The sequence below is a fragment of the Vigna angularis genome, chromosome 7 (assembly GCF_016808095.1).
Source record: "Vigna angularis cultivar LongXiaoDou No.4 chromosome 7, ASM1680809v1, whole genome shotgun sequence".
Taxonomy (NCBI): Eukaryota; Viridiplantae; Streptophyta; class Magnoliopsida; order Fabales; family Fabaceae; genus Vigna; species Vigna angularis.
Genome location: NC_068976.1, coordinates 18,274,375 through 18,289,854, shown reverse-complemented (window position 1 = coordinate 18,289,854; position 15,480 = coordinate 18,274,375). Strand labels below are relative to the sequence as shown.

General features: G+C 38.4%; 3 protein-coding genes across 5 annotated transcripts; all 3 read left to right on the top strand.

Moving 5' to 3' along the window:
• The first annotated feature begins 1,230 nt into the window (after window positions 1-1,230).
• Window positions 1,231-4,516, top strand: LOC128197733 (pentatricopeptide repeat-containing protein At1g77360, mitochondrial-like). 3 transcript variants are annotated; one of them, XM_052880216.1, is made up of 2 exons: window positions 1,231-2,974; window positions 4,390-4,516. In XM_052880216.1, the coding sequence occupies exon 1, from the start codon at window positions 1,527-1,529 to the stop codon at window positions 2,967-2,969; it is 1,443 nt and encodes a 480-aa protein (XP_052736176.1). In that variant the 5' UTR covers window positions 1,231-1,526; the 3' UTR covers window positions 2,970-2,974; window positions 4,390-4,516. The 3 variants fall into 3 exon arrangements, 2 of the variants coding, with proteins under 2 accessions (XP_052736176.1, XP_052736175.1); XR_008250431.1 differs by lacking the exon at window positions 4,390-4,516 and adding an exon at window positions 3,206-3,666 and having other exon boundaries at window positions 1,232-3,112; XM_052880215.1 differs by lacking the exon at window positions 4,390-4,516 and adding an exon at window positions 3,206-3,666 and having other exon boundaries at window positions 1,232-2,974.
• LOC128197839 (pentatricopeptide repeat-containing protein At5g50280, chloroplastic-like) lies at window positions 3,644-8,327 on the top strand. The gene is made up of 3 exons (XM_052880663.1): window positions 3,644-3,714; window positions 4,390-5,662; window positions 6,198-8,327. Exons 1-3 carry the CDS (start codon window positions 3,644-3,646, stop codon window positions 6,357-6,359), a joined length of 1,506 nt encoding a protein of 501 aa, XP_052736623.1. The 3' UTR covers window positions 6,360-8,327.
• Window positions 8,328-11,251: 2,924 nt separating this feature from the next.
• On the top strand, window positions 11,252-14,028 carry LOC128197734 (protein FAR1-RELATED SEQUENCE 2-like). The gene is made up of 2 exons (XM_052880217.1): window positions 11,252-13,126; window positions 13,212-14,028. The coding sequence occupies exons 1-2, from the start codon at window positions 12,440-12,442 to the stop codon at window positions 13,362-13,364; spliced, it is 840 nt and encodes a 279-aa protein (XP_052736177.1). The 5' UTR covers window positions 11,252-12,439; the 3' UTR covers window positions 13,365-14,028.
• The last annotated feature ends 1,452 nt before the right edge of the window (window positions 14,029-15,480 follow it).

The following is a 15,480-nucleotide window of genomic DNA, read 5'->3' as shown; positions in this document are numbered from 1 at the left end:
ACACTCCTTAAGAATTGAGGTAAATGAAAACTCCTCTCATTTTCTCAAGAAGTCTTTTAAGAATAAAATTGTTACTAAATTCCAAACATGAAAGCAAATAATACCTAAAAAATGATTAACCTAAGTTTATCACATCCGACTTTGGACAAAAAAACTAACTAATTAGTGTGCATGATATAATCATTAAATATTATTGTGACACTTTTTATTTTGTAATAAGAGTATAACTAAAGCATATTTTAATGGATAAATACTCTTTTACTTTTAATTAATTGACGATATATAAATTTCATACTAAGGCGGAAATAAGATGCTTATTTGTATCTGCTTTATTATCATATTATTTTATTTTATGAATTAAAAATTTAATATTGATATACTTTTTATTACTTTGTTTGTAATGCATATTTTTTATAGCTTATTTATTTTTATGTATATTTTTCAAATTGAGACATTGTTTAAAAGATTTAAATTTAAAATTAAAGAAATTGAACAGTTAGAGAGGAATGTGAGAGAAGTTATTATAAACAAAAAAGAAGAAAAAATAATAGAAGGGGAGGAATGTGAGAGAAGATAAACTTTTATATTTTTTATATATAATATGTAAAAAGTTGAAAAGTTACATTGATAATAATGTCAAAAAAAATATGTTTGTTATGGACATTATTATGGCCCCAGCCATTCTATTTGTAATGTGCATACATGTGATCGGATCATCATTTGAAAATAAAAATTTGCAATTGATAGAATATACGTTGTAAGCAACTCGTTTGTCCTCGTAAACATGACTAGGTAAATAAAAAAGATTTAAATTATTAGTTTCTTAAACAAGTTCGGTGCTACAAATCTTTTATAATTTAAGAGGAGACGTTTATAACGTACTCTTGATAAAACTAGGAATATAATAAAACATTTTATAATAAAAATGAATATATTAATATTGTAAAATTATAATAATTTCAGATAAATCAAAATTAAAGTTTACACTAATATAACTCTAAAATTATTATAAAAATGAATATTGAATCTAATTTAATTCTATAAAATTATCAAATAAAATGAAGCCTTATTTATTTTTATATTGTAAATTAATTTTATTTTTAATGTTGGATTTCAGAAACAAACAACATAACAAGAATATTAACTATTATTGTATTAAATTATAGCATGTGATTTGTACATAGGTTCAAATTTATATAGAATATTGTAAACTTTAAGAAAACAAAAATCCATTCTTGCATTTAGTATGGAGTTGTAAAAATGGTTTTGCTGACTAAGTTGTGTTTGTGAACAACATCCATTCACCACTCCAATTCGAGAGATTTCCGAACACAACGGCGGCTTCACCACTATCAGCCACCATCAAACCATGGCGACCTGAAACTCGTTTCACAGAAATACCAGTAATTTTTCGGCAATCGCCACTTCAGACTTGAGCAATCGTCATATCCCGTTAGGGTTTGCAGACTCTCCATTGTGGAGCTTGCTTCAGGTGAATAATTTGCAAGTCTTGCTTTGTCCGCGCAATGATTAAGCTTTGTTCCCATAGAAAAAATATATTATCCAAATGGGTATTGTTTGCAAAAATGCACAGCACAAATGAGGCGATTCAGGAGGTTGGAGAAGCGAGCGAGAGAGTGAGCAAGGTTATGATGACGTGTCCCACACTGGCACTTGACACTGCTCTTAATCAAACTGGAGTTAAAGTTTCCCCTGATTTAGTTGAAGATGTTCTCAAACGATTTGAGAATGCGGGCATGTCAGCATTTCGGTTCTTTGAGTGGGCAGAGAAGCAGAGAGGGTACTCGCACAGCATAAGGGCATATCACTTGATGATTGAATCTCTGGCTAAGATTAGACAGTACCAGATCGTGTGGGACCTTGTTAATGCCATGAGGAAAAAGGGCATGCTAAATGTGGAGACTTTTTGCATCATGATGAGAAAGTATGCTAGGGCTAACAAGGTCGACGAGGCTGTTTACACCTTTAATGTCATGGATAAGTACGATGTGGTCCCAAATCTTGCTGCATTTAATGGTTTGTTAAGTGCTTTGTGCAAGTCCAACAATGTGAGGAAGGCTCAGGAGATTTTTGATGCTATGAAGGGTCGATTTGAACCAGACGCGAAAACTTATAGCATTTTGCTGGAGGGGTGGGGAAAAGCTCCCAATCTTCCCCGGGCAAGGGAGGTTTTTGGAGAGATGGTTCATGCTGGGTGTGATCCTGATGTTGTTACTTATGGTATAATGGTTGATGTTCTTTGCAAAGCAGGGAGGGTCGATGAAGCAGTTGAGGTTGTGAAGGAAATGGATGAGAGCAATTGCAGGCCTACATCTTTCATTTATAGTGTCCTGGTTCATACTTATGGAGTGGAGCACCGAATTGAAGATGCTATTGATTCATTCCAGGAGATGGAGAGGAAGGGAATCAAGGCTGATGTTGTGGTTTATAATGCCTTGATTGGTGCCTTTTGTAAAGTAAATAAGTTTAAAAATGTGCGCAGGGTCTTGCAGGAGATGGAGATCAATGGCGTTGCGCCGAATTCAAGGACCTGCAATGTTATCATAAGCAGTATGATTGGTCAGGGACAGACTGATAGAGCTTTTAGAGTTTTCCGCCAGATGATCAAGTTATGTGAACCGGATGCTGATACTTACACAATGATGATAAAAATGTTTTGTGAGAAAAATGATCTGGAAATGGCTCTGCAAATATGGAAGTTTATGAAGTCAAAACAATTTGTTCCAAGCATGCACACCTTTTCTGCCCTTGTCAAGGGGCTGTGTGAAAAAGGTGATGCCGCAAAAGCTTGTGTTGTGCTTGAAGAGATGATAGAGAAGGGAATTCGACCATCACGTATTACGTTTGGGAGGTTGAGACAGTTGCTTTTAAAGGAAGGGAGAGAAGATGTGCTCAAATTTCTTCATGAGAAAATGAATCTTCTTGTCAAGGAGCCTTTACATGATTAAAAAAGGTGAATGCAGTTGGCAACTAGAAACATATAGCAAGCTTTGAATACTATTTTGTTGTCAAAACAGTTTTGTAACCACAGTTTTGTATACTTGGGATCTGCCTATTATGTAATATAGAAATCAGACCGCTTAACTTACTGGTAGACTTTTTCCTTTACTTATTCACTCTGATTTCTGGTATTATAATTTTTTATGTTGCTTCTTTTCATAAGATTTTCCTTTTCCTTTGGCAGATATGCGGATACTGCCAAGTCCTTCCCAAATATAAAATGCATTGATGATCAAACATTGTATGCCATGTCATTTCTGATGAGATCACAAGACCATTATCCACTAGATTTTCGAATGTGACATAATGATGCCCTGCATGTTATAGGGAAAACTTCCTCTAAAGTTAGAATATCTCTAAATTAGCATGGGTGTATTCACCCTTTGAATTTGAGTTAAGATTTTATGCTTGATGATCGATGAAGTTTTATTGGAAGTGAGCGGGGGTTAAAAGTATTTGCTTTGGATTTGTCCCTAGTGAATTGGAAAATATCCTGATTATCATTTAGTGAAGAAAAACCTTGCGCTAGTGGCTGTTCATGATCTCTGACAAATCAGTGATGTCACTTACCCTGCTGGTAAAGCTCCCTTTAAAACTTACTTTTATTGATCGCAGACTTAGAATGATATTCTTAGATTTTCAGTATGTTGTTTCTTTTGGCCTAAATTTTCAGCTGTTAAAATGCCATTTGAGGTGGGTCTGCATTTTATGATGTCACTTTGTTACTAGCTTATGTTGTATATAATTTAATAATGTTCTACATGATACAAATGTGTTAATTTTCTGCAAAACCGGAATCAAATTAAGCATTGTTATTGGGACTAGAAAAATTATTATATTACACTTAGTTGGATTGATTTTAATCCTTGATTAAGATAAAGGTTGCAGTGTAGTTGCACCGGGTTCTCCACTTTGACTCTAAGATCATCCAAAATGATTTTCATCCAGAGTCCTTCACACATTCCTTGAGCAAGGGCTCGAAATTCAGCTTCTGCACTAGAACGTGATACTCTATCTTGCTTTTTGCTTCTCCATGTTACCATACTATCTCCAAGAAATACACAATATCCAGAAGTAGATTTTCTGTCAGTAATAGAACCTGCATAGTCAGCATCAATATATATCTTCATAGTCAATGTGTCTTCTTCACATGTTTAGGCGCTGCTTTCCAACATAATACTGTGCTACGTTGGGGGAATACTAATTAAGTATCGTAAACACATTTAATTCCTTACCAAGAACTTGATGTTACAAAAAGTTATTTCATCTCTTCCTACTACAAATTATCTTACTCTGTTTTGGTCAGCATTTTTTTTATGAAATGCTATACAATGTATTGTGTAAGATTTTATCGTGTTCTTATTTTAGGTACGAAGATGCTTGGAAAGTGTATGAGTCGATGGAAATAGAGAATATTCATCCAGATCATGCGACATGTTCTCTTATGATTACCGTTATGAGAAAACTTGGCCATAGTGCAAAAGATGCATGGCAATTTTTTGAGAAAATGAATAGAAAAGGGTTCAAATGGAATGAAGAAGTCCTATGTGCATTAGTAAAGTCTTTTTGTGATGAGGGTCTGATGCGGGTAGCTCTGGTCATTCAATCCGAAATGGAGCAAAAAGGGGTTTCTTCAAATGCAATTGTGTACAACACTCTGATGGATTCATACTGTAAATACAACCATGTAGAAGCAGCTGAAGGGCTTTTTGTGGAGATGAGAGCCAAAGGGATTAAGCCTACTGTAGCTACCTTCAACATTCTAATGCATGCATACAGCAGAAGAATGCAACCCAAGATTGTAGAAAAGCTAATGGCAGAAATGAAAGATGTTGGCTTGAAGCCAAATGCCGAATCATATACTTGTCTAATCAGTGCATATGGTAAGCAAAAAACCCCGAGTGACCTGGCAGCTGCAGATGCATTCTTGAGGATGAAGGAAGTTGGTATAAAATCCACCTCACATTCTTATACAGCACTAATCCATGCATATTCAATTAATGGCTTGCATGAGAAAGCTTACATAGCATTTGAAAACATGAAAATGGAAGGTATTAAACCTTCTGTAGAAACCTACAATACTTTACTAGATGTGCTTAGGCGGGCAGGTGAAGCTCAAATACTTATGGAAATATGGAAGTTGATGAAGAATGACAAAACCGAACCGACACGGACAACGTTCAACATTCTTGTTGATGGTTTTGCTAAACAAGGTCTCTACATGGAGGCAAGAGGCATAATATCTGAGTTTGGAAAGCTTGGAATGCAACCAACAGTGGTGACATACAATATGCTGATAAATGCACATGCAAAGGGAGGGCAACTCTCAAAACTGCCACAGATATTCAAAGAGATGGCAGTTCTTAAATTACAACCAGATTCTGTAACTTACTCGACTATGATATTTGCCTTTGTCAGATTTCATGATTTTAAGCGGGCATTTCTTTATCACAAGCAGATGGTCAAGAATAAACAGACTATGGATGTCAGTTCTTATCAGACTCTTCTGGCCATTCTGGAGGCCAGAGCTGCTCGGAAAAACAAGGATTGGAGAGCCTTGCTTGCTCAGATTAAAAGTAAGACTGGTGTGAAAGTGATTAGGCAGAAAGATGAGTTTTGGAAGTACTACAAGAAAAGACATGTAAGAAAAAATAGTTCTGATGTAAGTGTACAGTAAGTTAAGGATACAATGCTCTGTAAGAATTGTAGGTTCAATTTTGGCACACTTTTATTTTCTCTAAAGAATCAATATTAGGAGTTTCTTGATATTAGCTGTGAAGAATATATGTCAGTATATGCTGCCTCTTCAATCAGCAATATCTTTCACATTATATTTGTATGTTGACATTGAGTATCAACAACGATAAATAGTACAGATTAATGTAGTCAAAGACGTGTTATGTTTCGGATAATATTGATATTTAGATTATGGAAATCTTGGGTTGGCTCTCTCATCATACTCAAACTAAAAATTGTTAAATTTTGTCTGCAAGATCGTACATGGTCACTTTTAATTCTTTTAGAAAGCTTTTGCCTTGTTCACGCTATGCTTTGCGGGTATATGGTCAACCTAATGAAGGTTGGCGTTGGATATGTAAGGACCGGGTGTCCTTTTTATTTTTTTTTAAAATGAAATGGTAGGGTAGGCTTTCTAATGGGCTGCTGCACTTTGTTAGTGGGGGAAGGAGCTCAGTGGACGGCTGCACGATGATGGTGGATGGCTGGGTGGAGTGGGCGGCTGGTGGATGGTGGACCTCTCCACTTCCGAGTGCTCCAAGCACCATGAGAACACCATCATCTCCTTCCTTGGTGGGCATAGCACTGAGCAGTGGCTGTGAGAAGCAACGTGTCCTTCTTCTTAAAAAGGGAAATCAGAGATTGAAGGAGGTTGGATGCTGCATCTGGAGAAGAGAGTAAGCTTGCTGCAGACTTGGGAGAAGTGAGGCAGAGGTCGTCCGGCGTTGCAGCTGCAAGCTTGAGGAAGGTAGATTCAAGTGAAGTGTTGGGTGCTACATCCAGAGGTGAGGCAGAGAACGTCCAGAGCTTTACTGCATTCAAGATTTGCTAGGAGGTCTTCAAGAGGTAAGGGGAGTTGGATTTTTGGGATGTTGATAGTGGTTGCATGAGTAGGATGCTGGAAAATTGTGGTTGTATGTATGGTTGGACTGAAATTGATGTGTTGATTCATGTATGTAATCTTGTATGTTTTTGGAATTGAAGGAAATTGGAATTTCATAGCTTTTTAGTCTTTTGGAGAGGAAGTGAGGTAGTGATTTTGAGCATTTGGGGTCTAGAGTGTTATTGAGCATTTGGAACAGTTTCACCCACTGTATTATGACTTGTTAGAGCCATCAAATTGATCAAAATAGGTGTAAAATGATAGAATTGGATTTTTAGTATCTAAGTTGTGAAAATTGGTGTTTTATGGTTGAATTTGAGAATGAATCCCTTAAGAATTGAATAAGCAACGTTTATAATCAAATTAGGTAAGTCCAATCTAGTATAAAACATGAATTTAGGGTGTTAGAAGTCAATAAAAAGGGTTGAAAATGATAAAATGAGGTTCTGGCCTCAAATCTGCAGAATTCTCGCCCGGGCGCCCCTGTCGCGCCCAGGCGCCCCAGCCTCTGGAAGAGTCGCGCCTGGCATGTCGCGCCTGAGCGCGCGATGGAATAGTGAGCGTTCGTCCTTGAGTTGCATGTTGAGCGTTCGTCCAAACAGTGAGTGAGCGTTCGTCCGAATAGTGAGCGTTCGTCCTTGAGTTGCATATTGAACGTTCGTCCGAATAGTTGAGCGTTCGTCCAAACAGTGTTGTTGAGCGTTCGTCCTTCAATCCGAGTGAGCGTTCGACCTAAGTATCAATCCTAGCGTTCGTTCAAGAAGTGTTCGACCTTGAGCGTTCGTCCGTGACGTTCGTCCAAAAGAGTGTTCAGCCTGTTGTTGAGCGTTCGTCCCGTAGCGTTCGTCCAAGTGTTCGGCCGGTTGTTGATCATTCGTCCTGTAGTGTTCGTCCAAATCATCAAGCTAGCGTTCGTCCATATTGCTTAAACAACGTTCGTCCATATTGTTTTGTTGACGTTCGTTCATCCGGAAAGGACGTTCGTCCAAATTGTTAGATGGCGTTCGTCCATTTTGAAGAGACGCTCGTGCAAATTGTTAAATGGCGTTCGTCCAGAAACGTCCGTTCCAAGGTGTTGGGTGAATAGTGCTCGTTCGTATAGTACCCTATAACTAATGTTTTCTTCTATTAAATTGAACTACGTGTACAAATGTTTGGAATGTATACTGTGATGAGAATTATGTGAAAATATGTGAATTTATTAGGTGTGTTGGATTTACTGTAATATATGGGGATATCTGGTATTTGTCAGTAACTGTATAATTCACAAACGTAATTCCATGGTCCTCAAGGAGGGGATACATGGTGGTGGACGTAATTCCATGATCCTCAGAAAAGGAGACATAGTGGTGATTTGGGATGTACTTACCTTGCATAGTGTTGGGGAGTGCCAGCTGAACTATGCGAGCGTAAATATGAGTTGTGACTTACTCTACATAGTGTTGGGGAGTGCTAGCTGAACTATGTAGGTGTAAAGATGAATCGTGTGTACTTACCTTGCATAGTGTTGGGGAGTGCCAGCTGAACTATGCGAGCGTAAATATGAGTTGTGACTTACTCTACATAGTGTTGGGGAGTGCCAGCTAAACTATGTAGGTGTAAAGATGAATCGTGTGTACTTACCTTGCATAGTGTTGGGGAGTGCCAGCTGAACTATGCGAGCGTAAATATGAGTTGTGACTTACTCTACATAGTGTTGGGGAGTGCCAGCTGAACTATGTAGGTGTAAAGATGAATCGTGTGTACTTACCTTGCATAGTGTTGGGGAGTGCCAGCTGAACTATGCGAGCGTAAATATGAGTTGTGACTTACTCTACATAGTGTTGGGGAGTGCCAGCTGAACTATGTAGGTGTAATGATGAATCGTGTGTGTTTACCTTGCATAGTGTTGGGGAGTGCCAGCTGAACTATGCGAGCGTAAATATGAGTTGTGACTTACTCTACATAGTGTTGGGGAGTGCCAACTGAACTATGTAGGCATAAGGATGAGTCGTAGGAGGTTATGAAATGTGGGTTATGAGTATACTGTAATTGTTCCTGTATATGTACCTATGTATGATATCATGAATTAAATGTACTAGGAAATAATATGTTTTTTTATATCTAGCTCACCCTTGCATTGTTTGTGTTATGTGCTGTTTGGGTATGTTTCTCTGGCGATGATCATCCACTTGGATGGGAGCAGACGTCGTTGAAGAGATCACTTTGGAGCAAGAGCTGGACGATACTGAGGCTGCGGAGTAGTCTTCTTAGGAATTCCTATCTGAACACGTGTAGTGTTCGAATCTGTAAACTGTTTAAGTTTAAATTTTCCGTTTCTGTTATTTTGAATGACTGTAATTTTACATTTAATTACACGTCATGATCCGACTGTTCTCTTTATTGGAATGTTGACGTCTTTATTATGTAATAATTGTTATTATATAATCGGGATGTTACAGGATACCTCACATCACTTAACATGGTTAACTTGGTTTCATACTTACCATTGTTCCCAACTTATGTTCGTCTTTGGTTCAACATAACAGACAAGAATAAAAAACATGTAATAGAAATAGAAACCTTAAACAAACATTCTATGACGTGATTGCCACACTACCTTTTTTTTAAACATATGATCAGAGATTTCCGTGCATAGAAAAAAATGTGTTCTGAGAAAAGTAACTTAATAAATGTATCTGAATACCTCAAGAAAAATAATTTTTGTTTGTTGGCCAAAGAATATCCTTGGTTAATATGAAAAACTAAACATGTAGAAACAAACTTCTAAAAAAAGTATAACATGGTTATAGTTAAGAAGTGGTTGTTAATGGTGGACATTTTTCACCTTAACTGGGCTGTGATCCAATAATAAACAGTTTTATACGAAAATGTATGTTTGTTCACTGAATTGGGTGACCTAAATAATTAGGAAAGCTGCTTGACCACAACCAGAAAAGAGACTAAAAGTTGGGATGAATTAATGGTCCTTCAAGTAAAAACATGTCAAATGCCATACAATCCGTGATTGTAAATCCTTCCTCTTCCTTTTTTGGTACACATTCTTCATAACTGAAAACATCAAGGCATGATGAAACACATGAAGTACTTTAGAAGAAATGATAATGCTCGTTTTATTAATAAATTGGCATAATACCCAATTTTGTCCCCACTTTGGTTCGGAAATCTCAAGTTAGTCCCTTTATAGAAAAGTGAGTTGAATGGATCCTTACTTGTAATTAATTGACTCTAAGTAAGAAAAAATAACCAATTTGGTTATAATTCAAAGATAAGGGGAAAACAAAAAAAAAATTATAAGACTTAGATAAGATGAATATGGTCTTTCAAATTCTAAGATTCTGAAAGGATTACTTAAATTTTGAAAAGAAAAAAAAATCCATACTACTGCACAGGTAAGCATAATTTATTAATACTCCAGTGCTGGGAGAGGGTGGATGGTGATGTGATGTGAGGCCAAGGAGGGTGGGGAGACCCCTCATGAGTTGGTGGAGCAAGCTGTGCAAGGAATGAGTGAGACTGCTGAAAAAAGGCTCTGGTAATCGTTTACAGGACCCCTGTAAACGTTTACCCGAGAGAAATGGGGAAATTGTACAGAACGTCCAACAGAGGTACTCAGTCAGATGAACACAGGTCACCATTGGAAAAAAAACTGACTTTTATGCTAATCTGCACCTGTTTGAGGCTTGTGCAGGTGTTCCAGTGGTGGGAGAGGGTGGATGGTGATGTGATGTGAGGCCAAGGAGGGTGGGGAGCCCCTCATGAGTTGGAGGAGCAAGCTGTGCAAGGAATGAGTGAGACTGCTGAAAAAAGGCTCTGGTAATCGTTTACAGGACCCCTGTAAACGATTACCCGAGAGAAATTGCCAAGTTGTACAGAAAGTCCAACACAGGTACTCAGTCAGGTGAACACAGGTCACCATTGGAAAAAAAAGTGACTTTTAGGCACTTCTGCAACTGTCTGAGGCTTGTGCAGGTGTTCCAGTGGTGGGAGAGGGTGGATGGTGATGTGATGTGAGTCCAAGGAGGGTGGGGAGACCCCTCATGAGTTGGTGGAGCAAGTTGTGCAAGGAATGAGTGAGACTGCTGAAAAAAGGCTCTGGTAATCGTTTACAGGACCCCTGTAAACGATTACCCGATAGAAATGGCCAATTTGTACAGAAAGACCAACACAGGTACTCAGTCAGGTGAACACAGATCACCATTGGACAAAAAAGTGACTTTTATGCTAATCTGCACCTGTCTGAGGCTTGTGCAGGTGTTCCAGTGGTGGGAGAGGGTGGATGGTGATGTGATGTGAGGCCAAGGAGGGTGGGGAGACCCCTCATGAGTTGGAGGAGCAAGTTGTGCAAGGGATGAGTGAGAGTGTTCAAAAAACGGTCTGGTAATCGTTTACAGCACCCCTGTAAACGATTACCCGGGAGAAAAAGCCAATTTGTACATAGAGTATAACACAGGTACTCAGTCAGGTGAACACAGGTCACCATTGGAAAAAAAACTGACTTTTAGGCACCATTTTGTATGACAAATAAATTCATTATAACACACCATTAATAGAGATTCAGTTACACAACATACACAACAAAATGATACATTGTACGTTTCAAATATTACAGTTATCCATGAAATACTTATAATGGTGTTCATATAAAATTACAGTTATCCTAAACCCACTATTGGTTGTCTGCTTGATTGGACGTCGATGGTTGGTCAGATGGACGGACAAATTTGCGGAGGATGTCATCCACATTGAGTTCCTTCTCTGCCCACATAGGAAGTCGAATGACAGGTTTTGGTGTCTCCTTAACAAGGTCAATTGTAGGAGGAGAAACTTCAGCTGGAAATACCTTCACTATAGAGCGATGCGTAATATTGAGGTAGTGGTTTTGCCTAAATGCAGTGAAGGGGTGGACCTAAATGTACAAACGAAATTTGTAAGAAGAAGAACACTTAAATACCAATAAAATAATTATGGTAGTTAAGTAAAAATTTGATGGCTTACAAGATTGAGTATGATAACGGAACCAACTGCGATATTTTCTGCAATTTCAGGATCTTCAAGAGCTTTCTTATGCAACGAAGCCTTCATCGTGGCAGTTGGGTCCTTAAGAGTCAACTGCATATCTCCCAACCCATTGGGCTTGCACTCTTTCAATATGCAAACCACCAATGGAAGGACCTCAGCTGATTTTGCCTCTTGGAGGGAGTTAACGTTCTCGAATTTTCCATCCTTTACGAGACCTATGATAAAAAAATATTAACACAAATTACAAGTATTAAAGGTAATAATGTTCTTGGAAGCGTGTATGAGATTCAGTGTACCGTGGTGTTCAATAAACATCTGTGCCCATTTCCAAGCATTGGAGTTGAAATCTCGTTCATAGGTTGCGTCAGCAACATCACGAGCAAATTCTTGTGTGGATTTCGGTTGTTCTGTTCCCGTTCTATTCATGAAAGCTGCTTGGATGTTACCTGCAGGACCAGGAATAAGCGTTGCGGAAGCATCGCATTTTTTCAAAAACGATTCAAGGACATCATCATCATAAACAAGGTCTTCCCATGCATCCATGATTATGCAGAAATTTCCTGTCCACATAAAAATTGTAGGTTAAGGACAATACATCACTAGGATGATTAAAGAAGTGACTCACAACACAACAATGGTAAGAAGGAAATAGAAGCCGACTTCTCCTCCATGAACACCACTATTGCATGTGGTTCTCAGTCACCAATTGAGAGACAATTTCAAGTGGAATACACACATGCAAAGTTTTAGGAGGTCCAAACAGAATTCCGTTCAAGGATGAATTGTTTCATCAAAGACACCTTAAAGGAGGACTTGTGGAACACTTACACTGTAAAAGAGGAACGAATGTGGGAGGGTAATCGTGTACCGGATAAATTTTACAAAGTTCAATTTGATCCCATCACACAGACAACCACTTGCTCTTGCCACCTCTTTGAGTTTAGAGGAATTATATGTCGCCATTCCCTGTTGGTATTTGGCCAAGAAGATGTTTACAGTGTTCCCTCACAATACATTTTGAGGCGCTGGAGCAAAAACATTCGAAGAAGACACACACTAATAACAGCATCGTATAGCTCTTCGACAAATGAACCACGGATGCAAAGATACAAACTGTTGTGCAAACGTTTTTATGAAATTGCTGAAGTTGCATGTGAGTCTGAGGAAGCTAGTACTGAATTGGAAAAAGAACTTAATTGTTTGGGTACAAAATTTGGATTCAGTTCTTCCATGACAAATAACATCATCAGTGATGCAGGCCAACTAAGATACGATACTGGTGCATGCACGTCAATACCACTTACTCCAGTTGGAACATCTGATGTCCTTGTACACAGTCCTGCAACTGTTAAGCGAAAAGGACGTCCACGCACAAATAGGTTGAAGTCCACTGTTGAGAAAAAAACCAAAAGAAGAAAGTCAACTTCATTGACAAACACTTCAACACCACCCACCGAACAATGCGTGAGTCATTATTTACGGTCAAAATATTTATTAAATAGTTTTTAGTGTATCAATTATGTTTAACTTAGTAGTTGTGTTGTTTCAGGGCGAAAGACCAAGTAATGTTCTTGAATGTGATCACCATGAACAATTTGAAGCGGACACTATCCAACTATCACAAGATACCGAAATGGGTCATTTTGGATTTATGTCGTTGTTGTCAGCTGTACATAACAATTTCGATAACAACATCAACTGATATATACAACTTGTTTGCTGCTTATTTTGTAACTTTTTTCTGTTTTTCAAAGTTAAAATGGTCTTCCATGAAATTCCTTTAATGAATGTATGTGATGCATATGACCACACCAGTATTTGTTATTGTAATCGATTACGATGCTCTGGTAATCGATTACGAGGCCATTGTAATCGATTACTAGGCTCTGGTAATCGATTACTGTGTTCAGTTAATTAAACCAAATTATCCCACTGCATAACGTGTATAACTTGCAATCGTGTTCATAACCGCACAAAACACATCCTTCCTCAAATTCGTTTCGAAAACCTCTCTTCTCTCAGTGCAAAACCCTAAACGAAATACAATGGCTGATCGTGGAACGAAGAAACAAAAGGCATCTTCTTCCGTTGGTGGACGTCGCCGTCGCCGGAGTCCAACCCCATCACCATCGTCATCCCCTCCTACGCCTACCAATGATCTCTTCTCGTCGGATGAGCAACAGGAGAAATATGCCCAACATTTCGTAAATCGGGAAATTTTGGAGAGTAAGTATCTAGAGGACGAATACTTTCAAGGAAAAAATTTTCAATTCTATGACATATTACACGAAGCTGGGCTGACTGAATTTGTGTGTTTAAGAAGACATTACCACCCACAATTAGTCAGAGTGTTCTATAGCAACATGTCAATATCGGATACGGGGTTATTCGAAGCGAGGTTAGAGGGGTCAAAATTAGGGTGAGGCCTAATCTTTTTCAACAACTAACTAATCTCCCATCTGATGGTGTTTGTTACGAAGGCAAAGTTGTAGATGAGTGGAAAGAACAATACGATTCTGTCACTGCAAGGCAACTAGTGTGTAGAGATGATGCAGCCATACAATCTAGAATACTAGCGGGGCAAATGAAGGTTCAACCAAGGATACTTCATTACGTTCTCATTAGAGTATTAATTCCTCGTGCAACCAATATTGGTCAGGCATCCGAAGAGGATATTATGCTGCTATGGGCATTTTTCAATTCCATTCAAATTAACTGGGGACATCTTATTAGATATAAGATGAAAAGAGCATTAAGGGAGAACGCAAAGTTGCCGTATCCACATTTGATAACCATCTTCATGGAACACTTTGAAGTGCCTACTGAAAGTTATCCCATTTCAGAACTGAAGTTCAAGCAAAGAATTGGTTGTGAAGTTGTAGCATCATTTGGTTATATGCAAAATGATGAAGGAGAATGGGTTCCCAAAGGCAATGCCCCCCATCCCCCCTTACAAGAAGGTCAACAGAATCAAGGACAAGATGATGAACAAGGCAGTTCATCTACAACACTAGATAATGTAATCAACCGCATAGAACAACTTCAAACCTTTGTTGGTACAAGATTTGATGCCTTTGAAACTCGATTTGATGCCCTTGAAACAAGATTTGGAAACATGGACATGGTCATCACTACAAGGTTTGATGCGTTGCAATCGCGTGTTGAGAACATTGAAGAACAACTGCAACACTTGCCAAGTGCTTCTGGAAACAATCCTCAGACTTAAAATTGCTTGTTTAGGCTTTCTTTACTGCATTTTAAAGAACTATGTACTCCAGTTCCTGCTTTGATCATTTCAAGTATTTAATAAAATGAAGTTGTTTAGTTTCAAAATGGTTCCTCAATTCTCGACATTTATTATGTAATGTTCAATTTATGATACACTTAATACCATGGCAGTTGTGAGTAAAAGTCAGTAACCAATACCACTTAATACTAACCAATAACACTAACCAATACCACTTAATAACACTGCAGTTGTCTGTAAAACTAAAAGTCACTTTTTTTTCCAATGGTGACCTGTGTTCACCTGACTGAGTACCTGTGTTGGACTTTCTGTACAAATTGGCAATTTCTCTCGGGTAATCGTTTACAGGGGTCCTGTAAACGATTACCAGCCCCTTTTTTCAGCACTCTCACTCATTCCTTGCACAGCTTGCTCCTCCAACTCATGAGGGGTCTCCCCACCCTCCTTGGACTCACATCACATCACCATCCACCCTCTCCCACCACTGGAACACCTGCACAAGCCTCAGACAGGTGCAGATTAGCATAAAAGTCACTTTTTTGTCCAATGGTGACCTGTGTTCATCTGCCTG

Coding starts and splice junctions, on each gene's coding strand:
- LOC128197733 (XM_052880216.1), top strand. CDS start 1,527: ATGATTAAGCTTTGTTCCCATAGAAAAAATATATTATCCAAATGGGTA.
- LOC128197839 (XM_052880663.1), top strand. CDS start 3,644: ATGATATTCTTAGATTTTCAGTATGTTGTTTCTTTTGGCCTAAATTTT. Junction 3,715..4,389: donor CTGTTAAAATGCCATTTGAG/GTGGGTCTGCAT, acceptor TTCTTATTTTAG/GTACGAAGATGCTTGGAAAG. Junction 5,663..6,197: donor AGTACTACAAGAAAAGACAT/GTAAGAAAAAAT, acceptor GCACTTTGTTAG/TGGGGGAAGGAGCTCAGTGG.
- LOC128197734 (XM_052880217.1), top strand. CDS start 12,440: ATGAATTGTTTCATCAAAGACACCTTAAAGGAGGACTTGTGGAACACT. Junction 13,127..13,211: donor CACCACCCACCGAACAATGC/GTGAGTCATTAT, acceptor GTGTTGTTTCAG/GGCGAAAGACCAAGTAATGT.